Raw genomic sequence first — 21,824 nt, forward strand, 5'->3', positions numbered from 1 at the left:
CACAATTGTGGAGATATAATTATACAAGATGGCGCGAAATTATTCATCCAATTTGTGTTTTTAATAACTTTTTTATTAAATAAAAACTTGATTTTGAGTGATTAATATCTTTATTTTGATTTTTACGCGCTCCATTGCGTGACTGTTTGTATGCTGCAGTACGACGCCATTTGCGATGTCTGAATCTTCCGAGAGGGTGACTAATTTTGTGCCACCTTGTAATATTTAGTAAATCTATTTACGTAAGACGCCATTTGCAAAAATTGTAAATCTTCCGATAGGGCGATTAATTTTGCGCCACCTTGTTTTACCTCGCCAATCTATTTATGTACGATGCCATTTGCAAAAATTGTAAATTTTCCGATGGGGTGATTAATTTTGCGCCACCTTGTTTTACTTTGTAAAGCTAATGACGTAAGACGCCATTTGCAAAAATTGTAAATCTTCCGATAGGGTGATTAATTTTGCGCCACCTTGTTTTACCTCGCAAATCTATTTACGTACGATGCCATTTGCAAAAATTGTAAATTTTCCGATGGGGTGATTAATTTTGCGCCACCTTGAATTCCCTGGTGAAGGCATGCAAAAAGATTCTATAAACCAATAAAAGGTAAAAAACAAATAGCATCTCTGTTGCTTTAAATTTTTTTATTCGTAATAGTTTTCTCTCATTTTATACCCGGTTGTCATATGAAGCCAGTTAAGTCATTCGTTTAAATTACATGAAAATTTTTCCACTTAGTTATCTTCTATCTTCTATATTTCATATAATTAATTAATACTAGCTGCAATTATAATTAATTTAATATTTGATGAAGACGTACAATTTTTTTGTTCGTTTGTGTATTTAAAAGTGACCGTTTAAAAATTTTCTTAACCCGTTTAGCTGAGTTTCGATATCATCACTTTGCGTCAAGCAAATGCGTGATGAAAATCCGACACGGAAATTTTTTTGTTTCAATTGCAAATACCTTTTTATATAGTATGTGTGTATGTATTCTTAAATGTGTATGTAAGTCTACAAGACCTTAATAATATCGTTTTTAACTAGTAAGACTTAGGCTTATCCGCAATAAAATCATATTTCAAGGTATCATAACATAGAAAGTTAAAATGAAATAACTTATGGCTTTAAATAGCGTAAAAAAATAAAAAGCAAATGTACATAAATCACAGTCTCTAATATAAAAAGTTATATTAACATGTAAAACAAGCTATACTTCATATCTCTAAGTATGCATAAATGTATGTATGTTTGGGTGTGTGTGGGTGTTTATGTGTATTGGAGAAAGGGTTGCTGGCGGTATGCGTAAGTAATTATGAATGCGGTTAGTTATGTACGTGTGTATGTATGTATGTGTGTGTGTACTTATATCTACGTGCGTCAAAGGAAGCTGTCAACTTCCGAGTTGTCAATGCAATATTCTTACTTATACATAAGTGCACATACATATGTGTGTATGTGTGCAAATATTAAGAGCTAATTAAGTTGACCGGCCTGTTGGACAGTTGAGGCAGGGACTCTACCTCAAAAGGTTCTGCGTGTTGCTGTGGGTTGCTATGGGTTTTTGTGCTACGTTTCGACCGCTTCGAGAAATTGAGTTAATCGCTAAAAATGTTCGCTGGTTAAATCAGTGAGTAGACGAGTTGGTGGAGGGACTTGTTGGATGTTGTTGATGCGGTTGATGGTTTCGGCGGTGACTATTGTGACGATTTGGAAGTCGTAGGCGTTGGCGGACATTGTGTGGCTGCACGGATTCACGATAAATCATTTGCTTGGCATTGGTTAAATGCTTTCCTTGTTCGTTGATGTTTTCATGTAGGTTACGTTTATGATTGCGATGGTTATGACTGTGGTGAGTACGACGGAAGTACTGATGCTCAATATTGTGTTCGGATTGGCGTTTCTTGGCGCTGTGTTGCGGTTCCGTTTGAATTGTGGCTGATAGTTCAAGTAAATTTTCAATCGTCGGGGTTGCAACTGTAGTTAGAGTAGGCGGCTCGCTTGTGAGTATATCTTCGGCAGATGACTTCGAGTGATTAAATAATTGGCGTCGCAAGTTTCCACGTAGCTTGTCATGGACTTCCTTTCTGATATTTTTTGGCGCGAATGAAGCATAGCCTACCAGTTTAACATCTAATCTTGGATATCTGGAAAAATAAATGTAAACCGATAAATAGATGTCTCTACAAACATTTTATGTTGCCCCAAGGTATTGTGGCAATAATTTTTTGATTGACCGTGAAATTTATGTAGCAAAAATTTCACATGCCGCTGAGATTGTAGATTTTATATGGCACAGTAATGCTGGAACTGGACGACAAGTATGCCCTGCTGAATATTACCAGGAAAGGCTTCGGAAGAGGAAAACTGATGCCATCTAAAAAGTTGTGGTTGCAGCTCCCACTTACCCAGCTATTCAGAAATGATATAACTAAATTCATGAAATTTGAAAAGAAGTTCAGAATTAAACTGGACGATAAGTGAAACTGAAGTAGACATGCATTTGAAAGGAAACGAGTGTACCCCGCACTGGTACACAGATGGCATAGAAGGCATTGGCGCTGGAGTATATGGCCCCAGAACCAATCGCCCTGTGCCGATGAATAGTTTTCAAGCATCTTCCAAGTGGAGATGCATAATGCATGACGTGCAGAGATAAACTTAGACAGGATTGAGTGAATTGCCATTCTGAGTGGCAGTCAAACGCACTCAAAGCTCTATCATCCTGTGAGATTAAGTCCTCACTGGCAATTGAGTGTAGCGTGACTCTGAATCTACTAGGAACGCACAACCGCATTCGGCTAATTTGGGTCCCAGGACACAGGGGTATAATTGGGAACGAAGTAGCTGACGCATTGACGAGAGAGGCTGTGACCTCGCCATTAATAGGACCTGAGCCCGTCCTTGCTATGGTTCAACACACCATCAAGGAGAAGTTTAGCAGTGAAGAGCTAAGGCTAAGGGAGGTTTGATTGCGCCAAACTATGGGGCTACACAAGGTGAAATGCTTATTGGGAGGATGCAACCAAAAGAGGTTTATAAGGATAAACTGAGAATGCTCACGGGCATTCTCGTAGGCCATTGAAGACTGCGTAGTCATCTGCACATGAGCGAAATATGATCCACGATTTCTCGTCGGTTCTGCGACCAATCCCAGGAGACTCCAATGCACCTTCTCCTTGAATATAGCGCTATAGCGCGGATAAGATTGAGACATCTCGACCAACTGCAGCCAGAAGATAGGCGCATACGCTCAATCCAACCGAGCTTTATCCTGAGTTTAATAAGGGAACTGGGTCTGGCTGAGGTACTGTGACGAGCAGAGGCCATAAAAGACCATGGGGTTGAAGCGCAACTCTCGAAATAATCTATCTGCTGCATACACATTTTTTTTATTTTCTTGTCAATTAATTTTTTGTAAAACACTTTCGAGCTTCAAAAGGCAAAATTTTCAAAAAATGTTTTTAAATACTTACACACTTTCCATGATATTAATATGTATATTGAACGACAGAGGATGTAACCAGCTTTTGAACAAATGTTTGGTCATTTTTAAATTTCGTGGTTTTTGCTGTTTTATAAAAACATAAAAAAAAAATAGTTGCACTTTTCTTCTATGAAATAAAGTGTACGCTATGGATTTACTAAAAAATCTATATTTGTGCTGACGAAAAGAAATCAAAACCTTTTTTCGGTCGCTGGGTAAATTTTATTTTGTTTGAATTCATATTAATATCGTAGAGTGAATATAAGTATTTAAAATATTTTTTTTTAAGTTTAGTACTATTATATAAAATCTATAGTTTCATGCGGAGGCATATGAAATTTTTCCCTTAATAACAAAGATTTGTTTCTTGTTTCACGGTGTAATTGAATGAAGGTTTAATTAAGCACGAAAATAGTTGCATAATAATAAAAGTTTGCTCACCTTGGCACTTCGTGCGCTGCAAAAGGAGACAAAGACGTGTGCGGTCCGTAGTAATTCCACGGGATTGCAAATTCTGAAATGTAAAAAATAATTGTCAATGGGTTGCATTCGGCTATTATTAAAGTAAGCACATCAAAACAGCACATTTATGAAGCCAACATTGTACACTCCCTTACGGTCTAGTACCTACATGCGGTCATATGTCTATACGTACACCTATGTTCACAATAATAGCAGCGCCTCAGTTTTCAAAGTTTTGGCTATTTATTTATTTTATATTTAATTATTATTTTTCCAAAAATGTAGTTCATATAACAACAAATATCACAAAACTTCAAATTTCAAACTTTGTACAAAATTAAAAAAAAAATTTCAAACATTTCAAACTTTCAATCGGAATTTCTAGAAAAATCTCATGTATGCGTTTTATAGAGGCTATTGAATTCAGGAATAATAAAGTGCAAGTTTGAAGTGACTCCAAAATCTCTTTGATATTTGGCAAGTTTTTCCAGGCGGTCTTGCACATTTTCTACATACAACAAATACGCAAAGTTTTCTTGATATATGGAAGAAGTTGCATTACACCGAGCCACTTTAAATTGGCGAAATATTTTCTAGAAATTTTGATTAAAATATTGATAACTTTTCCTAAACAAAGTTTGAAACTTTATGTTATGTATTTTTTGTTGTAGTATCAACAATATTTTTTATAAAAAATTAGAAATTAATTAAGTAAAAAATAAATAAATAGTCAAAACTTTGCAAAATGTCGCGCTGCTATTATTGTGAACACAGCTGTATATTTGTGGGTATGTATATATGCGTTGGCCTGATATTCACATAAAATAAAGGCGATGGCCTTTGCTTTATTTTGCTTTTCTTTGAAAGCTTCTATTGTAGCTTTGGTAGCTTTGAACGCTGTCCAAGTAATCGAGAAATATGAAATAGAAATGTCAAAGGCGGCTAATGCGCTGCCAAATAGAACGTTACGCTATTCGAAACTTCAAAGCGCTTTTGTTTGGAATTACCCTATGTTGATATTTACCCCAACTGACCCTACCAAAAATTACCCAATACCAAACATTTCTGGTCTATTATTTGAATAGGTCTTTTTTTCGTCAAGACTTAGCAAGTGACGAATAGATGAAACAACAAGTACAAATGAACATATGCCGGCGACGCGGGAAAAGAGCTGCCTTAAATTACTTGTGTTGGTAAGGCAGTGCGACCTAACGAGCTATAGCCATACTCGCTAGCGGCGAATCTTACTCAATAACTTTGTTGTTACTCCAGCATCCAAATTTTTCGCTAAGTTAATCGAGCATAGAGATCGGGGAAATGGCCCTAATTATTGCGTGTTCCGGTTTTTCGCTTCATTTTCATGTTTGCATAATTTCTTTAAAAGTTTGACTTAGACCACTTTCATAATTATGAGCACAATTGTCTCTGGGCGTAAAGGCTTTGTTACTGTTCGGTAAAATCTTCTAAACACCAATCTATTGTACAGATATTTGTTGCAGTCGTTATATCTCTAAATCGCGTGAATTTCCCAAATTTTTTTGTTTACCTACTACTTCCGTATGGTAAGTAAGGGTTAATCAATTGTTTTCGTCAATGGAACAATGTTATAAAATCAAAACAGTGCCACAAACAAATCATGCAAAATCAACGAAATTTAAGCATTAACTAATTACATTGGCTCGCCTTCAACATCGCAAACTTAAAAAAGCACGAAAAGCGCATTTTATATTTTATTCTAGTATTATAACTTAATAACATTCAGCTTTAAAAAGCGGCGAGGATACATAAAAAGCAAGTATTTTTTCACATTACATATGTACGTACACATATAGTTTTCTTACCGGTTCGGATTTCAAAATTCATACATTTAACTTTGTAGAAATATTTATTGAGAGAAACTCGGAGAGGGAACTGAACGATCGGTCTGACTATAGACTTACTGTCTATACACCTCAAAATATGAAATGCTTTAAAACAAAATTTTTGAAAGGTGAAACCTTAGGGAATGAGGAAAGAAATCGAAACTAACAACTCCGCGTCGAATAAATAATGGAGTGTGCACACATTGCTGACTCAGCATTCTTTACTCATACGATCTTGAATCTGCGTCTTATAGGCATTTGTGTGTCTAAAAATTGTGTGCTTTCCTTTTGCTGTTACGTTCGAATTTGTATGGCAATGTAGTTTTTTGTATGAACGCTGCTCGGTTTCAAATAATGCAGCCGACGCACAGTGTGATTTTTTGGCCTCTGAGCGCGCGTTTAGGGGAATTTACTGCATTTTTCTAGTCCGTATTATTTATGGTTTCGGAGATACCTGCTTTTAAAGTTACCCAAAAACACAATTAGCTACAAAAGTATAAAGCATAGGGCGCATAAAGATATGCGCATTTTGAAAAATTTGTAAAATCAAGTTTGATAAAAATAAAAAAATATATATTTTTAATATTTGAAAATGCTTTTATTTTTAATCAATTCATGAAACAAAGTGCGAATTGGCCAAAGTGATTTAGAAGAGGTCAATAATTTTATGAAAAAGATGGCAAAAGTATTTTTTTTATTTTGCAATGTTGGATCATAGATGGCGCAAAATTAATCACCTTATACTTCACAAGAGCGTGGAACAATTGTGTAGAATTTTTGGACAATAATCCGTCGGCAGCGTGGTTATCAACGCCGATTTCCTAATCGTGTCGCACACCAACTGGGCAAACATTCTGGCGCTTAGCTGTTCGACTCGAACGCATTGGAACTACACGATACCTGTGCCGGTCGAACTGAGCGTTCGGTCGAGAATATTACGGATGTGGCTGCCGATGTCGCTGAGTACAAAGCAATATGAACCAGATACGATTGAACATCATCAGATGGACCCTACAGATAATTTTAGTGAGAAACGTACACACGTTCAAACCACGTACAAAGTGCAAACAGTGCATCAGTTAATGCCTGCTGACCATTAGTTGTGTGTGAATTACTGGCAAGCCATCCTCAATTCAAACAACGAAGCGGACGATTTGTATCGAAAATCATCATGAGTGGGCAGACGCATTTCTACTGAAGCGGTTACGGGAATAAACAAGCAAAACCTGTGTATTTGGGGCATTAGGTTAGGTTATGGTGGAAGTCGGTCCGTATGAGCTTACAGATGCGTTGTGATACCACTGGGGCATTGAAAATCCTCGTATGATGGACGAAGAGCCATTATACCGACTCAACAAGCCACTGTAGTAGTGATTGGGCCGTATTTTTTGAGTAGGTCATTGGCAATATGGGCACTGTTACTGGCGAACGCTACATTGCCATGATAAAAACGACTTCTTACTGCCGGAATTGGATGAGCGGCGCTTGGTAAACATATAGCATGTGCCACAATGGATATTGTGAAAGAAGCGTTACCTGGTCGCGTATCTCCCGTTTTGTTGGTTTGGCATGCCCAGTAAGATCGCCCAAATTAACCATAAAAGAGTTCTTTCTTTGGGGCTCCTTGAAGTCGCGGGCTTATGCCAGCAAGCCTCAGGAGGAGGAGAATATTCTCTATTACCAGCAACAACGGTGTCAGCCTTGAAATCAAACGAAGGATAACTCTTGCCAAAAGGTGCTACTTTGAGCAAAGTGCGCAAATGAGTAGTAAAGCCCAATCTTGACGACCGAAAACAACACTCTACAAGTCGCTCATCATCCCGGTGCCTCTCTATGGCGCTGAAGCCTGGATAGTCAAACAATCAGATGTAGCCGCTCGTTGAGTTTTCCAAAGGAGAGTAGATAAACGTTACTGCGTTTGAATTAATCTCGAGCGGTATGAGCTTTACGGAGATATTGACATAGTCAAAGAAGACACCCTTCAGCAACTAAAGTGAGGATATCGTCCATATGGAAGGAACTGCTCTGGCGAAGAAAGTGTTTGAAACGGTAATTGGCGGTCGACGGCCAAGAGGACGTCCTCGTGTCCGGTGGAAGGACCAAATTGAAGATGACCTGGCTTCCGTTGGTTTAAGAACTAGTCCCGGTGGTCTAGAATTTTCGAAAAATCGATTTTTTTAATATTTAGAAAGTATAGGCTTTTGAGAATATAGGAAGGATGCTCCCAGTATTTTCGATTCCACAGCCGTTTTAGCAGGTAGAGTCAGATTCATCACACGGCGCCATCAATGGTCGCATTATCCGCTCTCAAGACTTTAAACTCAATTTTCTCAAAACTACTTTTTTCGACCTGGTGTTGTCAAAATAACCGAATTCAACCGAATCGTCTGAAATTTTAATATGTTGTTCACAACATCAATGGCTATCGTCCAAAACAACGAATAATATTATTCATTCTCAATTCTCAATTATTTCGTATTTTCTTTGATTAAAAAACTAAAAAAAGCCCGATTTTTAGAGTGTCAAATTCAAAACCACGCCATTTTGACTAATTTGTTTTTTTTTTACTGATCAATCATATTTTGTTTTGTTTCAGATCAACAGAAGAGCCAAAATGGACAACACCGTCCAGGTCTAATTTCTCGGGAGGGTCAACTTTAGCGCCATTTGTAAAATTATTAAAATTAATTTTTTTTTTCATTTTTGTATGTAAAATAAGTTAAATAAAAAGCCTAAAATTTTTAAATATCGTTCTTCATTTTTTTATTGTAAAAAAAAATTTCTGAAAATACCCTAAATTTGCGAGCTCTAGACCACTGAAACTTGAAAAGGTGTGCGGAAAACAGAGACACTTGGTGAGAGATTATTCGCGGCAAGCTATAACTCGGTAATGGGTTTTTATGGCCAATTAATTACTTAAGTATTGTAAGTTTCATTTGAAACGCCTAATTCGACGGAGCATTACAAACTTCGTGAGATCTAAATTTAAACCATATTTGATTTTGTGTATACACTTTAAACTGATGATATTTAGCAATGATTCACAAAAACTCGATTTTAATAATACGCAGTTTAGACTAACGAGCACTCAGAGACCCGAAAAAGTACACTGTGCGGCGTATGCAAAATTAAAAAAAAAAAAAAAGAAGTAGATTATTTACTGTTTTACGTCTGCTTTACGTAAAAGAATTCGATGAATTACTCAGACAATGGGAACTAGATCGCATTTCAATGCCTGTTCCATTGGTTTAATTGTTGATGTTAATTACGATTGGCTAACACAACACATACCTGCCTGATCACATTTAGGTGGATTAAAAAAGAGGCCCGGCTTGAGAGGATTCTCCTCCTCGTCATGCACTTCGATCATTAACCACCCAATTTGAATCGGTTGCTGCCGGGATTGCTGCTGCTGACGTTCAACGCTTTCCCAAATGTAGATGGCACGCTTAATATCAATTTCAACCCAGCCAGTTTTTGAAATGTTCATCATTGTTGTATTGCAAATATGCTTCTTACGCTCTGCAAAAACAAAAAACAACAAAAGTCCAATTTATATCTCGTAATTTGTGTTTGCTCAATGAATAAGAAGCATGCAAATGTGTGTAAATATATATGCATCAAATAGGAAACATATAAACATATACACACTTACACTTAAGCATACAAACATACAAACATACCTCGTTTGTTTCGACGCAGTTGCTGTACGATAGAAACGGTGACTCGTATTTGTGGTGTTAGCTGTTAGGAAGAAAAACAAAAAAATACACCTGTTATTCTATCTGCTTAACTACATACCTACATACATACGTACATACATATACATAGTTTTTTTAATTGATATAACTCACTGTCAAGGGGTCTCCACAGCTTTTGACGCTTTTATCGCCGTCGTCAGTTGGCTCATTGGGCTCGTCTGTACCATTTGGATTCACTTTATATAGACGAAGAATGGCGCTATCCAGATTTAAGTTTTCACGTTTCGGCTCGAAGAGACTATCCGAAAAGCGAATTGTGACATTGTTGTCATGCAGCCAAGAGCTTTCGGTTGACTCTGAATTGCATATGGGATATGCTGCCATTTCGTGCAGTGGATGGCCTTGATTCTCATCGGAATTACTTGCTTGGAAGGCTGATTGTAGGCGATTCTTTATGTCATTTATGCTGCATATAAGATAAATATTAAGATAAGAATTATTTAGTCCTAAATTTTAAAACGATTTTTGTACTTAAACACCAAATATTTTTAGTTAGTGCCTGGTTTTATTCTTATTTTCTATGGTTCCAAGGAGGAACAAAGGCCCCCAAAAGTGCCTGGTGCATACCTATAAAAAGTTTTTATTACAAGAGTTGTTGCACAATCCCTAATATGTGATAGGTAGGTAGGTGAAATGGTTGAAGTACCACTCTGGCACTCCCCAAGTAGCACTACAGCGCCATATTGATACTATTTTGAGTCCTCCAACAGGCAGATATTCACGGCTAGCCAGAGCTGTTGATGTAACGGAAAAGGTAGATGGGATTTAGTTGGCGAAGAAAGGATCACATAGAGACCTTAGCCGTCTAGCTGCCAAACCCGGACATTTACAGAGAAAGTGCTCAACAGTCTCCTCTTCTGAAAGGTCCCCACAGCTTCTGCAATGGGGATTAAATGGTAAGCTAATTTATGCGATTTTCAGTTATAATTGGGAAATATTCGCTTAATTCATTATCATCATAATTATTTCTCAGAATTACAGCTCGTGGTGAGCTTTACTTTCCTTAACAATCTTCTTCCATTTCACTCGTTCAAGAGCTTTCATCTCCCATCACGGACTACAACTGCGAACCAGATAAATCATTAACTCAGAACCTGTAATAAGACTATGGGGAATGACATGGTCGGTAGCTGTTAGATATTGTGCTAAATATGTTTTTTTTTCGAATTATTGTTGATGTTGCTCGAGTGACTGTGTCCCTGTGTGAGAGATACTTAATTAGCATCTTGCACAGTTTTAATACCACAATCCTCTGCTGTGGATGCGTTTTCAAGAGTGTCATTTCCTATACCCCCTTCGTTGGGTTTAGAAAGAAAACATTACACCCAAATTTCTACACTGGGATTTCTTCTGCAAAAGCTTGCTATCTAGCTTTTGATAATCCCGAACGATTTCTAAAATAGTGAACAGGAGTTTCCTTCTCTCCTATTTCTTCACAGCTGCGGCATACCTAACATTGTTGTGCGGTATGCTTAACTTCGCTGTATGTACCCTTAGCCTTCAGTTTCCTGTAGGAACCGCGGTTAGTCTTCACATATCGAGTCGACCGTACCCAAGTAGTTGTTTGGTGTTTGATACATTTTATACATTACAGTCAGCCCATGTCTTCCTGGACATTAGTCAGATTGGCAGGCCCTTCCATCGTCTAGTTGCAATGCTGTAATACTCTGACTTTAGTTCTGCTCTAATCAGGCTGAAGAAAACTTCTACTGGTTTCGCTTCGGTCGAGTTTAAGGAGGATCGTAGCCTAGCAAGCTCATCCGCCTACCCTCGATGTTCCTATGGCCTGAAACCCATACTAAAGTGATATCAAGCTATTGACTGAGCATGTTGATTTCCTTTATGTATTGCATTACAAGTTTGAAAGTTATTGATTGATTATCGCCATAGCAATCTGACTATCTATGGAGATAGCTATCTTGGCTCCAGCTTGTATGACGTCAGAGATGGACGTGTAGGCTTTCCTGATTGCTAGCAATGGAATACTAACTGGAAGATACATTGACTTGGACACGCGGAGTAGATTTCTGCCTCAAAATCTCTAAATCTGCTCTAGATGGAAATACAGTGAAACGAAAGCTCGGTGATAGATAATCGGTGGTGGTTTTAGCAAATGATGGTCCTTGCAGAAACATTTTGCTGTGACTATATGTTCTAGTGGTCCAACTCCCTATGATTCTGGGCCTAATCGCACTTGTTGCAGATGTGAAGATCTTTTGGTAATATATGGGTGGGTAAGTTGAGTACAACGCCTGGACGCGAGCTAATTGCACCGGTTGCTAGAATATTCGAATTAGTAGACTCAAACCAGTCTCAATTTGTTAAAATTGCGAATATGTTATGGGTAGATGCTAATGTTCGGCGAGACATATTTTTTATAGACGCTAATTTCGGTTTTCTGCTGGATTCCACAAAAAAACTCGAGGCTGTCGGTCTTCCGCTTACAGCACAATTGCAGATGATAACAGATGTAAAAAAAAACAATTGACAGAGTTGAATGTGTGTAAGTAGAAAAAAGCTCTGCTCAATGTTATTGGAAAACAAAGGCTACATTAAGATCAAGAGGTTTGCTGAGCAAAACGTTGAAAAAACCACATAATACAATAATTCCATGTACACAATTTCCGAAGTGTTGGCCTGTTACGTCCGTGGACGTTAACAGAACATGAGAGTGGCAGAACGATATGAGAATGGCGAACTGAATAGAAAGTAAGTTTTGGAAAGTCATCATGAACCGTTCAACGCCAGAACAACGCATCCAAATTGTGGAAATTTACTTAAAAAAATAAATAAAACTGTTCGTGAAGTGTTGAAGAAGACGCCGAAATGCCGATTCGTCGTCGTTCTCATTTTGTTGGCCTTCGTCCTTCGAATACGTGGAAAATTGTACGTAAGTATCTTGGCTTACGTGCCTATAAAATGTACCTCGTGTACGAATTGAAGCCAAATGACCATTGTTTGCTTTGCATTTTTGCTGATTGGGCCCATTTAGATTTATTATTCAGATTTATTGGAAAAATTGGCACAAATTGGACTTAGTGCAATGATCAGAATTTGATTTGGCATTCGTTCCCTGGCACTGCCAATCAACATAAAGCTAACCTTGAATAATTGCTCACTAGTCACACTCGATGGAGGAGCAGATGTGTAGATATTTCAAAGCAATATTTTTCAAAGGGAAATGTAGTTTTTGATACCGGTATTACATTTTACATTTACATTTTCTTGACAGTAGGTATTCGTTAGAACAGAAAGGAGAGAAAAATTCTGCTTAAGTTTTTTGGATCTTTGCAGATTGGCGACGGCGAGTATCGTAGGCGATGGAGCATTGAGCTGTATGGGCTTTACGACGACATAGACCTATTGCTTAGGCTTTGTTGGCTGGGGGCCAGATGAAGGCCTCCTCTCCGTTGGAAAGATCAAGTGGAGAAGGACTTGGCTTCGTTAGAGTCAGTAAAGCACTCGCCAAATTATTTTGCCAAGTATTGCAATATTTTAAAAATTTAAATAATAATTTAAAATAAACCTGATCTGGGTGCCAGGCCATAGAAATACTTATATATAGTTATATAAGTTAATTGCAGAACAGCTGAGCTTGCAAGCAAAGGTACAACACTAAACAGTCACCCAGATAATGCACTAATACCGATTCCCTTAGCCGCGTACAAATCATTAATAGATAGACATTCTGTCAATGCTGCGAATGTCCATTGGAGGCAATCACCTTTACTTGGCTAGAATGGCACTACGGCCGCACAAAATCGCCACTGAATCTTAGTAGATAAGATATGAGAAACACGACGGGGGTACTAACAGGGCATTGCTTAATTGGAAGGCATACAAATAGCCTGGGGCTGCCACATAATGACTTTTATCGAAGCTGTCAAAATATTGATGAAGAGGAAACCGTGGGGATGTCCTGTGTACATGCATTACTCTATACAGAAAAAGACTTTCCACGTTCAGATTCGCCTTTCTTAACAGAATTAAAGAGATCTCTCAAATACTCGTTAACAAAATTTATTACATCCACAGGTTGGTTCAGAGAAGCCACAGGAGTGTTAAGGAGGAGCTCCAGTGGTATCACAATGGGACTATTCAGGCCTAATAACTACAAATAACTTACGCTCTTACTAACTTATAATTTCTAAAATACGTTGGAAATCGGAAAGGCGAACAAACTTTGCCCGATTCTTTTTAATTGATTAAACTTAGACTTGTAATTTTGGAAATGGGATTACAAAACTTATGGAGAAAAGTTCTTAAAAAGCAATTTCGAATGCAGCAAAGTACTTTTCACAAATTATGTCGTCTTCTTCGTGGTATGGAGAGGAAAGTCACAAATTTTCGGGCATCTCCATCGCTTGTCCTTTTTATAATTTATGAATTTATATACATTTTTTAAAATTATAAATTAGATTGAATGCGTTGTGAACATTTTTTACAAGTGCTGCCAAAGAGGATTGCATATCCGTAAACCCTAAATGAAAGTGGGGTTGAAGGCGCGCTAACCAAAATTAGTTGTGCGGTGAGCTCCGTGCTTATGAGTTAGTGAGTGTTTAACTTAAACTCCAGCATGACCCATAAATATGAGTTCATAGTGTAAAAGCTTGGCCAGTTAGAAACCAGTCAATATATCTACGGTTTACCTACACAAAATTGTCCTTATGTATGCACATCTATGGACATATTCACGAATTTGCCTCAATTCAGTTGAGCAATGAAATAATCAAAGCTACGATCTTATTAAGAGCAAACATCTCCTTTCCATCTTTATTTCGATAATTCTTTCTAGTCTGCGTGGCTGTGTGATTTGATGCGATGGCTGCACGCTCATTCATTCACGTCTGTCCGAACAAGTTAACTTGTTTACTAGATGGCTAGTCGCTTGTTGATTTTTCAAGAGTGTAGCTCAATTGCTTGACGGCGTTTTTTATTTTGCATGCTCAACTATCTGTCACGTGCATATACATGCACATACATATACTGTACATTACATACACACATACCCATGCACATCTATACCTTTGTACACGTACTACATCTGTTCATACAGACGTAGTTTATTTGTGAGTCGGTATGTATGTGTGTGTGTATGTGTGTCCGTTCATTTCGCTTTCCAGCGTGCCAGTTTGTGGGCTTGTATTGTCGATTAGTGTTGCTGCACGCCCGCCTGTCTGGTCGTCTGGGTGTCTGTCTGTGCGTCTGTGCTTTCTGCGCCGTCTGCTCGTTTGCGGCTTCTGGCCCACTAAGCGCTTGCGTACAATTCATTCTTGTTGTTGCCGAGCAGCCACAACAAATAACAGACATGGCTAGACACTGTCTCGCCAGTTGCTCTTCATTATCATAAGCGGCAGCAATAGCAGTAACAACAACAATATGAACAGCTGCTGTGGCGGCTGCAACAATACAACAGCACTTGCCGGTCGCTGCTGTAAGTTTTAACCAAAATGTCCCTTACCTCCTCATTCCTTCCGCCGTTGTTGAATAATTCTCATACCTTTTCCCTATAAGCGTCAATTATTTGTGTTCAAACAGGTATTTACCCATTATAAGTATTTATAATTCAAGTTTTCATTTAACCACAAGCACAACCATACACTTTACTTATATACATACGTATGTATGTACCTGCATGTATGTATATAATTTTGTGTATGAACATAGCGACCAAGAATACTCACATACATACAAATTTTCCAGCATTTTAACAGATATCAAGAAAATGTAATAGTTGCCTTATCCGAATAGTATTTTTTAAATTCCTTACATGGAAATAAATTCACTGCCCAAACTAACACCCCGTAAAGCGAACTTTTCTCCTACTCTATCTAAAACAAATTATCTCTAAATACCTTACAACTAACGAACTATTTTAATAATAATAAGATCCTGAAGCTCACCTTACTTTTTGTTTTCTAATAGGTGCATAGCACCAAAAGCCTACTTGGCCAGTTGGCCTTCGGTGAGGACTTTAATCCTAACTAAAACCTCCGCCGCAGCCGAACGGGTTGGTACGTGACTACGATGTGGGAGTGCGAGGGTTTGAACCTCCGTGTATGAAACGCCAAATGATAGAAAAAGTTTTTTCTAATAGTGATCGCTCCTCGGCAGGTAATGGCAAACCCCCGAGTGTATTTCTGCCATGAAAAAGCTCCTCAGAAAAATATCTGCCGTTTGGAATCGGCTTGAAACTGTAGGCCTCTCCATTTGTAAAACAACATCAAGGCAGAAGTGTACGCGCTATTTATTTATTATCCATTTAATTTTTAAAACCTCCTCTTGTCCTAATGATTGCTCCTCCAGGCATCTTGTCGTGAAGTAATGCCTCGAGTGGCTATTACTGAGTACTTTTACTCAAAGCCTCAATCCATATCAGTACCGATAACTGCTCGGTGTTCACGCTCCGACGGCTTTTCGCCATTTTCCGCACCTTCTGCGCCAGTAGTGGTGGTTTCAAGTCAGCCTTTCGGGCCCATTCCTCCGCACGCAACATTTTTGTTATACGTGCTGCGGCTACGCTAAAAGTACGTCATTTTCCTGTCTTATCGCACATTTGCGGTATGGGATTCACTTCTGTTGGGAGCTCACCGAAGGCCATGAAGAGCTTATTTCTCTCGTTGTCAAAAAGTGCCTTGCAGTTTCTATTGCGTCACGACTAACGGGACAAAAAGGGTAATTGTCTAAATGAAAGCGGTGCAAAAATTCCTTGAAACATTAATGGCCTCTCAGCCATTGCGTTACATAAAAATCAACCTATCCGTGCTTTATCTCTGCTCTATCAAGCCATTTCGCAATGTCCGGTATTAGATGATGTTTTGTTGAATACTCCCAGCGCTGTTGCCATTCTCTCGTTGTTCGCTTCCGCTCATCTTTATTCACGCCGCAGGACGTCTTCTCTCCTGTTGGCTTGTACAACCTCTTCAGCTTCTTGAGGAGCAGATCAACCGCGATTTTCCTCGATATTACGGCTAGGACTTCAACGGAAATCGTGAGGCTCACCTATCTGAAACTGCTTGATTGAGAAGAAGAGTTTCCTCAAAGAACTTGGCTTGCACATTACTCTGCTTTGTCGTTAACGGCAACACCACTGGGTTTTTGAGCCCAATGGAAATTTAAATTATGTTTTGTATAAAATAGAAAGTATATTCGACCGCTGTAGCAGAATGATTTATGTGTGAAATAAAACAAAATAAATTAGAAGTCTGCATACTCTGCCTTTCCGGTATCGTAAAATATTATACTTTTTACAAAAATGTCGTATCTGTATCAAATAACACCTTATTGAGTGACTGTAATGTTTAGTAATGGTGAATAACGTAATAGTCAATAACGTATGGCGCATGCTTCCTCGTCTTCAAGTGGCAATTTCGCTGAAGGAGAAACCACTCAGCAACAATCAAACCTATTGGCTGTGTAAGAGCATCCTTGAAAACAATTTTTAATCTCTACACTACGGCAAGAAAGAGAAATGAAATAAAACAAAATAAGTAAAATATATGCATACTCTGTTTTTCGATTTTCGCAAAATATTGTGAATATAGTGTTCTATACACTTTGAAATCGTATCTGTATCAAATAAGATGTGAGTGAATGTATGTATGCATGTAATAGTTTTTCATAGAGCTAAAGTGCTCTAAAGGCAATAAATACAATTTTTTATGATCAAATGGAAATTAGGTGTGCTAAATTGCAAAATTTACGGTTTATTGAAAAAAAACCATTAAATATTAACACGTAATTTAGTCTCTTCATCTTTTTACAATATTCTTCATTTTAAAAGCTCTTCGTTAATTTTTTATAAGAACAATTTTGCACAAAAATTGAACAAATTTCAAAAAACTATCATTTAGATATGCCACTTTTAAATACCTTTTTTTAGAAAATTTCTGGGTATGCAGTTTTATAGCCCATTAAATTTTGGTCAGTTTAAAGTTTAAGTTTCAAGTCGTTCCATAATCGGGTTTATTTTTGACAATTTTTTTGCATCCGATGAGAGAACTTTTTTCCATGTAAATTACTTCTGAAGTGCGTAGGTTCGAATTTACGCGCATGAAACAAGAAAATGATAGAACAATTTTTTTTCTAATAGCGGTCGCCCCTCGGCAGGCAACGTAAACCTCTGAGTGTATATCTTCCATGAAAGAGCTCCTCAAAAAAATCATATTAAATACAAGGTGGCGCAAAATGAATCATCTAATTTTGTTTATGCATAACTTTTTTCCTAAATGAAAAAAAAAGATTTTGAGTGATGGAAATCCTTATTTTGACTTTTACGCGTACCTTTGACTTTTGACGTACGACGCCAATTGCAAAAATTATATATCTCTCCATGCTAACAAAATTTTAAAGTCAACTTTAAACAAAGTAAAATATTTTAATATTAATTCTTTAAGGACGACAGTTTTTCATTTACTTGATTTGCTTGAAATGAATGTTGCTAGTTTCACTTTACTTAAAAATGTGTACAGGTCTCTCTCAAGTTACATGATTTATCCTCCGTAAAGCAGGCGGGCCTGGCTTTTTCGATTTTGGACGTGAATTTAACATATTGCTATTATAGCTAACGCCTTGAGCTTTCAGGTAGCTACCTAAAATTTATTCTTCTATCGATATATGGACACAACCCTTTTAAAAAGGATCCTCGAACAGGACGCAAAAAAGTCAGACGTACATGTTCAACCAAAAGTTTATTTTTGTATGAAAATTGGGGGAATATCGCATTTTTTTCCGTGTTACTCGAAAATCGTGCAACTCAAGTACCGGGTATCTCAAGGTATACCTGTACACTATTTTAAAAAGCGATATGTCGAATGAAAGTATTTTAAATTTTCTAATTAATTAACCTTATAAAGCTTAATCCCTATTTTTTCAAGTACTAATTTTCGCAATTAAAAAAATTTCATCCTGCCCTCTTAAGAATCAAAAACGGACACTCGTAGGTTAAAAGTTTGTATGAAAGAAATATTCCTGGTTTATTTCTACGTAAACATGTTTTTAGTGTCATTTTTCGCCAAACCATTATTTTAAGAGATATTAGTCGACAAAGACCTACACCATTTTTCGGCAAAATTTTTGGGCTTTAAGTCCAAACTACCGGGGATATCTCCACCACAGGAGGCTCAGTGTTTTTTGCACATCTTATTTTTCATCCCCAAGCTACTTATCCGAAAAGGCGCGTGGAGTAACAAAAATAAACAACTTTGGCATTTGTGGGTGCTCTCACATACACACATACATGCGAGTGTACATATGTATGTACGTATGCATTATGATTGTTTACTTGCGTATGTATGTAAGCACAAATAGTAATTGTGCTATAAGTAATGCAGCAGACGGTATCGACCTACAAAAAGTTCATTAACGGCGGCCATTCAAACATGGCCTAGACAGATCCCAGACAGTTCTCAGACGGCCCAGCAGACTGACTGTTTGTTGATTACTTCGCCTACAGTGATTCATTTGGCTACTTGAGCTGCATTGCTTCATAGTACTCGCACATAGCGGCAGCATCATTTAGAAATGCTCTAAATTCTATTTTTGCGAGTCTGGATAGTTGTAATCTATTCTCAAAATTCCGTGCCTGAATACTACACCACAAACTAATTTCAAATCCTAGCATCAAAAATGTAGTTTTTATTGGTTACCGTGTAGAAAAACCCGCTAATATCGAACTTGTGCAATTCTAGGTAAAATAAAATCGTGAATGTTTTTTTTTTCATGCAAGCGGCAATTGGTTTCCGTTCAACATTGGGATCTAATGTGATTTGCAGCTCTTTTTCGAAAGTTTTCCACCAACGCCGCTGAAACTCTGCAATAATCTGTCATCAAAAACAAAATAAATTAAGTTCTATCATTTTAATGTAAACTAATATTGTCTGACCAACTATGAATTTATATTAAGATTTAATAATAATTCTTTCAATGCAAGCCTTTCAAAAAATATCCTAAATTCTAATCTTTTCTAAATTATTCTTAGTTTTTTGAATAAATCCGGTAAATGATCTCAAAAAGCAAGGAAACTACCCAAAAGTACGTGAATACAAATAGAACAAAACGTAAAATAATCTGAAAAAGTCAAATTCAGTTACATGGATTTTAATTTGCCTATGAATTTCGTATAAATTTACTAAAATTTTTCAAGTCACTCGGATATTTAACAGTTTTCACAAATTCACTCAAAATAAAAAACCAAACAAAGCTGTGCTTTTTCTCACACATCAGAAACTCTCAATTGCTTTGCTGGAGAATTGACAAAAATAAATATTTTTCGGACGCCCGCGGCAGATCAAAGAAAGGAACCTTCGAACGGAACAAAACATACCTTCAAAAGCTTGGAGACCATCCCAATAAAATATCCCGAAATCTACTTCGAAATGAGGGTCCCATACGATTGAGAAAAACAGACATTTTCAAGTCTGCACTATCCTAATTATCTCATTTCGCACGAAGGCTCGTCCATGAATGCAAGGGAATTTCGGCCATTCCAGCTTTCAGTACAGCCATAAAGGAAGTTTCAAGGGAGACAGGAAACTAGGCCTTTCCGGCTCCCTTAATCCAATTCCATAAAAAAAAAATCGTACAGAATCGTCGTGAGGGACAACAGGAGCTTTAAAGAAGACTGAAAAATAGGTCTTTCCGGCTCCCTCCTTCTAATTCCAGCGCATAAAAAAAATTGGCACAAGATCGTCGTGAGGGACAACGGAAGCTTTAAGAGAGATTGGAAACTAGGCCTTTCCGCAAGGATGATAGATACCAGGTTTTCTCGTTAGGTATGGTGAAAAGTAAATTTGGAGGAGTGCTTTGGATTCTACGTCATTCGTTTTGTGTTTCACAAAATTTAGCTTTAGCTTAGTGAAACACAAAACGAATGACGTCGGCATATCTGTCAAATTCGCTTAGAGCCGATAACGGTCTGCTAGGTAGTGCACCTCTAAAAATCTTTTCACCATGACCTTTCCGGTCCCCAGCTGCGAAAAATTGGAGACTGGATAATGGTAACTAATTTTTCACCGTTGAAATTTATTTTTATTTTTTTAGGTAAAAATGGGACCTGAAATTCGAATTTAATTTTTTCAGTTAAACATAAATATTAAAATTAGTCTTTTATTTCATTTTTTTACTAATATGTATATACAAGGTGGCGCAAAATTAATCACCCTATCAGAAGATTTGTCGTTTTTGCAACTGGCGTCGTATGTCTCTTGTGAGCTAGACATTTGCAGCAAACAGCCTAGTAATGACGAAAAATCAACATTTCCATAACTCAAAATCATTTTTGTTTTTTTAGTAATAAAATTATTTAAAAAGGAAATTGATGATTAATTATGCGCCACTTCGCATATATAATTCATTTCTTGTACATACTGTCGAATAAGCTGTTGTTTTGCACGCTTGAAACTTTTTATTGTGCTTATAACCACACTTTTCTTCTTGCATTTTTGTAGGCCAAAAAATCAAAATACACCACTGTGAAATACTTTTGCTGGCCCTCGATGCCACGGTAACGAGTTGCAACAGCCACTGCAATGCCGGCCTATACAGTTTCCTTTGCAAACAGACCTCAACAACGACAAAAGCGCTGACGCAGACTCGAGCGCTGCCAGCGATGCTGATGCTAATACTTGGTCCGCAGTTTTTGTTGACGCCACCACAGACACACATACATACATACATATATAGACAGACTGGTGGTCAGACGGGAAACGGATAAATGCCAGACGTTTGTGTTGTTGCTGACGTTGGTTGTCGCTGTTCGACATAGAATTTACTATTCACAACAACAACAACTTGCTGCAGCGCGGTTTGGATGCATTGCTTCAATCAGACTTCACATTAAGATAATGCGTCTGGTATTTTTGGTCACTTCGCTTGTCTGCCAGCTTGTCTGGCCGTCTACTTGAATGCCGGCACGTAGTGAGTGCCGATGATGACCGGCTGCAGGCAGCAGGTGACGTTGCAATAAAATGCAAGCAACCATTCTAGTTTGCATGTGAGTAAGATTTTGTATGTGGATCGCGTTGACCATGATCTGTTTGTCCCTTTGGCGCTACACACATATACGTACATACATATGTACACATACACCCCTTGCGAGTTCTAGAATTTCTGTCTGAACAAATGACACGATTTCATATTTTCGAGATACACTTTTTAGTTGAGTTTTGTCCTTCACATGTCCGTATATGGAGCACTCGTGTATTCATTTGTACATACATATGTGATCATATAAGCATATATACCTACAC

At 37.6% G+C, this 21,824-nt stretch overlaps 1 protein-coding gene across 1 annotated transcript in view; it reads right to left on the bottom strand.

Moving 5' to 3' along the window:
• Positions 1–631: 631 nt before the first annotated feature.
• Positions 632–21,824, bottom strand: part of LOC129245692 (protein anachronism) — a 41,125-nt gene continuing 19,932 nt past the window's right edge. Inside the window, exons 2-6 of the mRNA XM_054884032.1 lie at positions 9,670–9,982; positions 9,499–9,559; positions 9,107–9,337; positions 3,933–4,005; positions 632–2,151 (exon numbers count right to left, since the gene is read on the bottom strand). Of these exons, the coding sequence (XP_054740007.1) occupies positions 1,632–2,151; positions 3,933–4,005; positions 9,107–9,337; positions 9,499–9,559; positions 9,670–9,982 (1,198 nt within the window). The 3' untranslated portion in view covers positions 632–1,631. The remainder of the gene's footprint in view (positions 2,152–3,932; positions 4,006–9,106; positions 9,338–9,498; positions 9,560–9,669; positions 9,983–21,824) is intronic.

The sequence above is a fragment of the Anastrepha obliqua genome, chromosome 4 (assembly GCF_027943255.1).
Source record: "Anastrepha obliqua isolate idAnaObli1 chromosome 4, idAnaObli1_1.0, whole genome shotgun sequence".
Lineage (NCBI taxonomy): Eukaryota > Metazoa > Arthropoda > Insecta > Diptera > Tephritidae > Anastrepha > Anastrepha obliqua.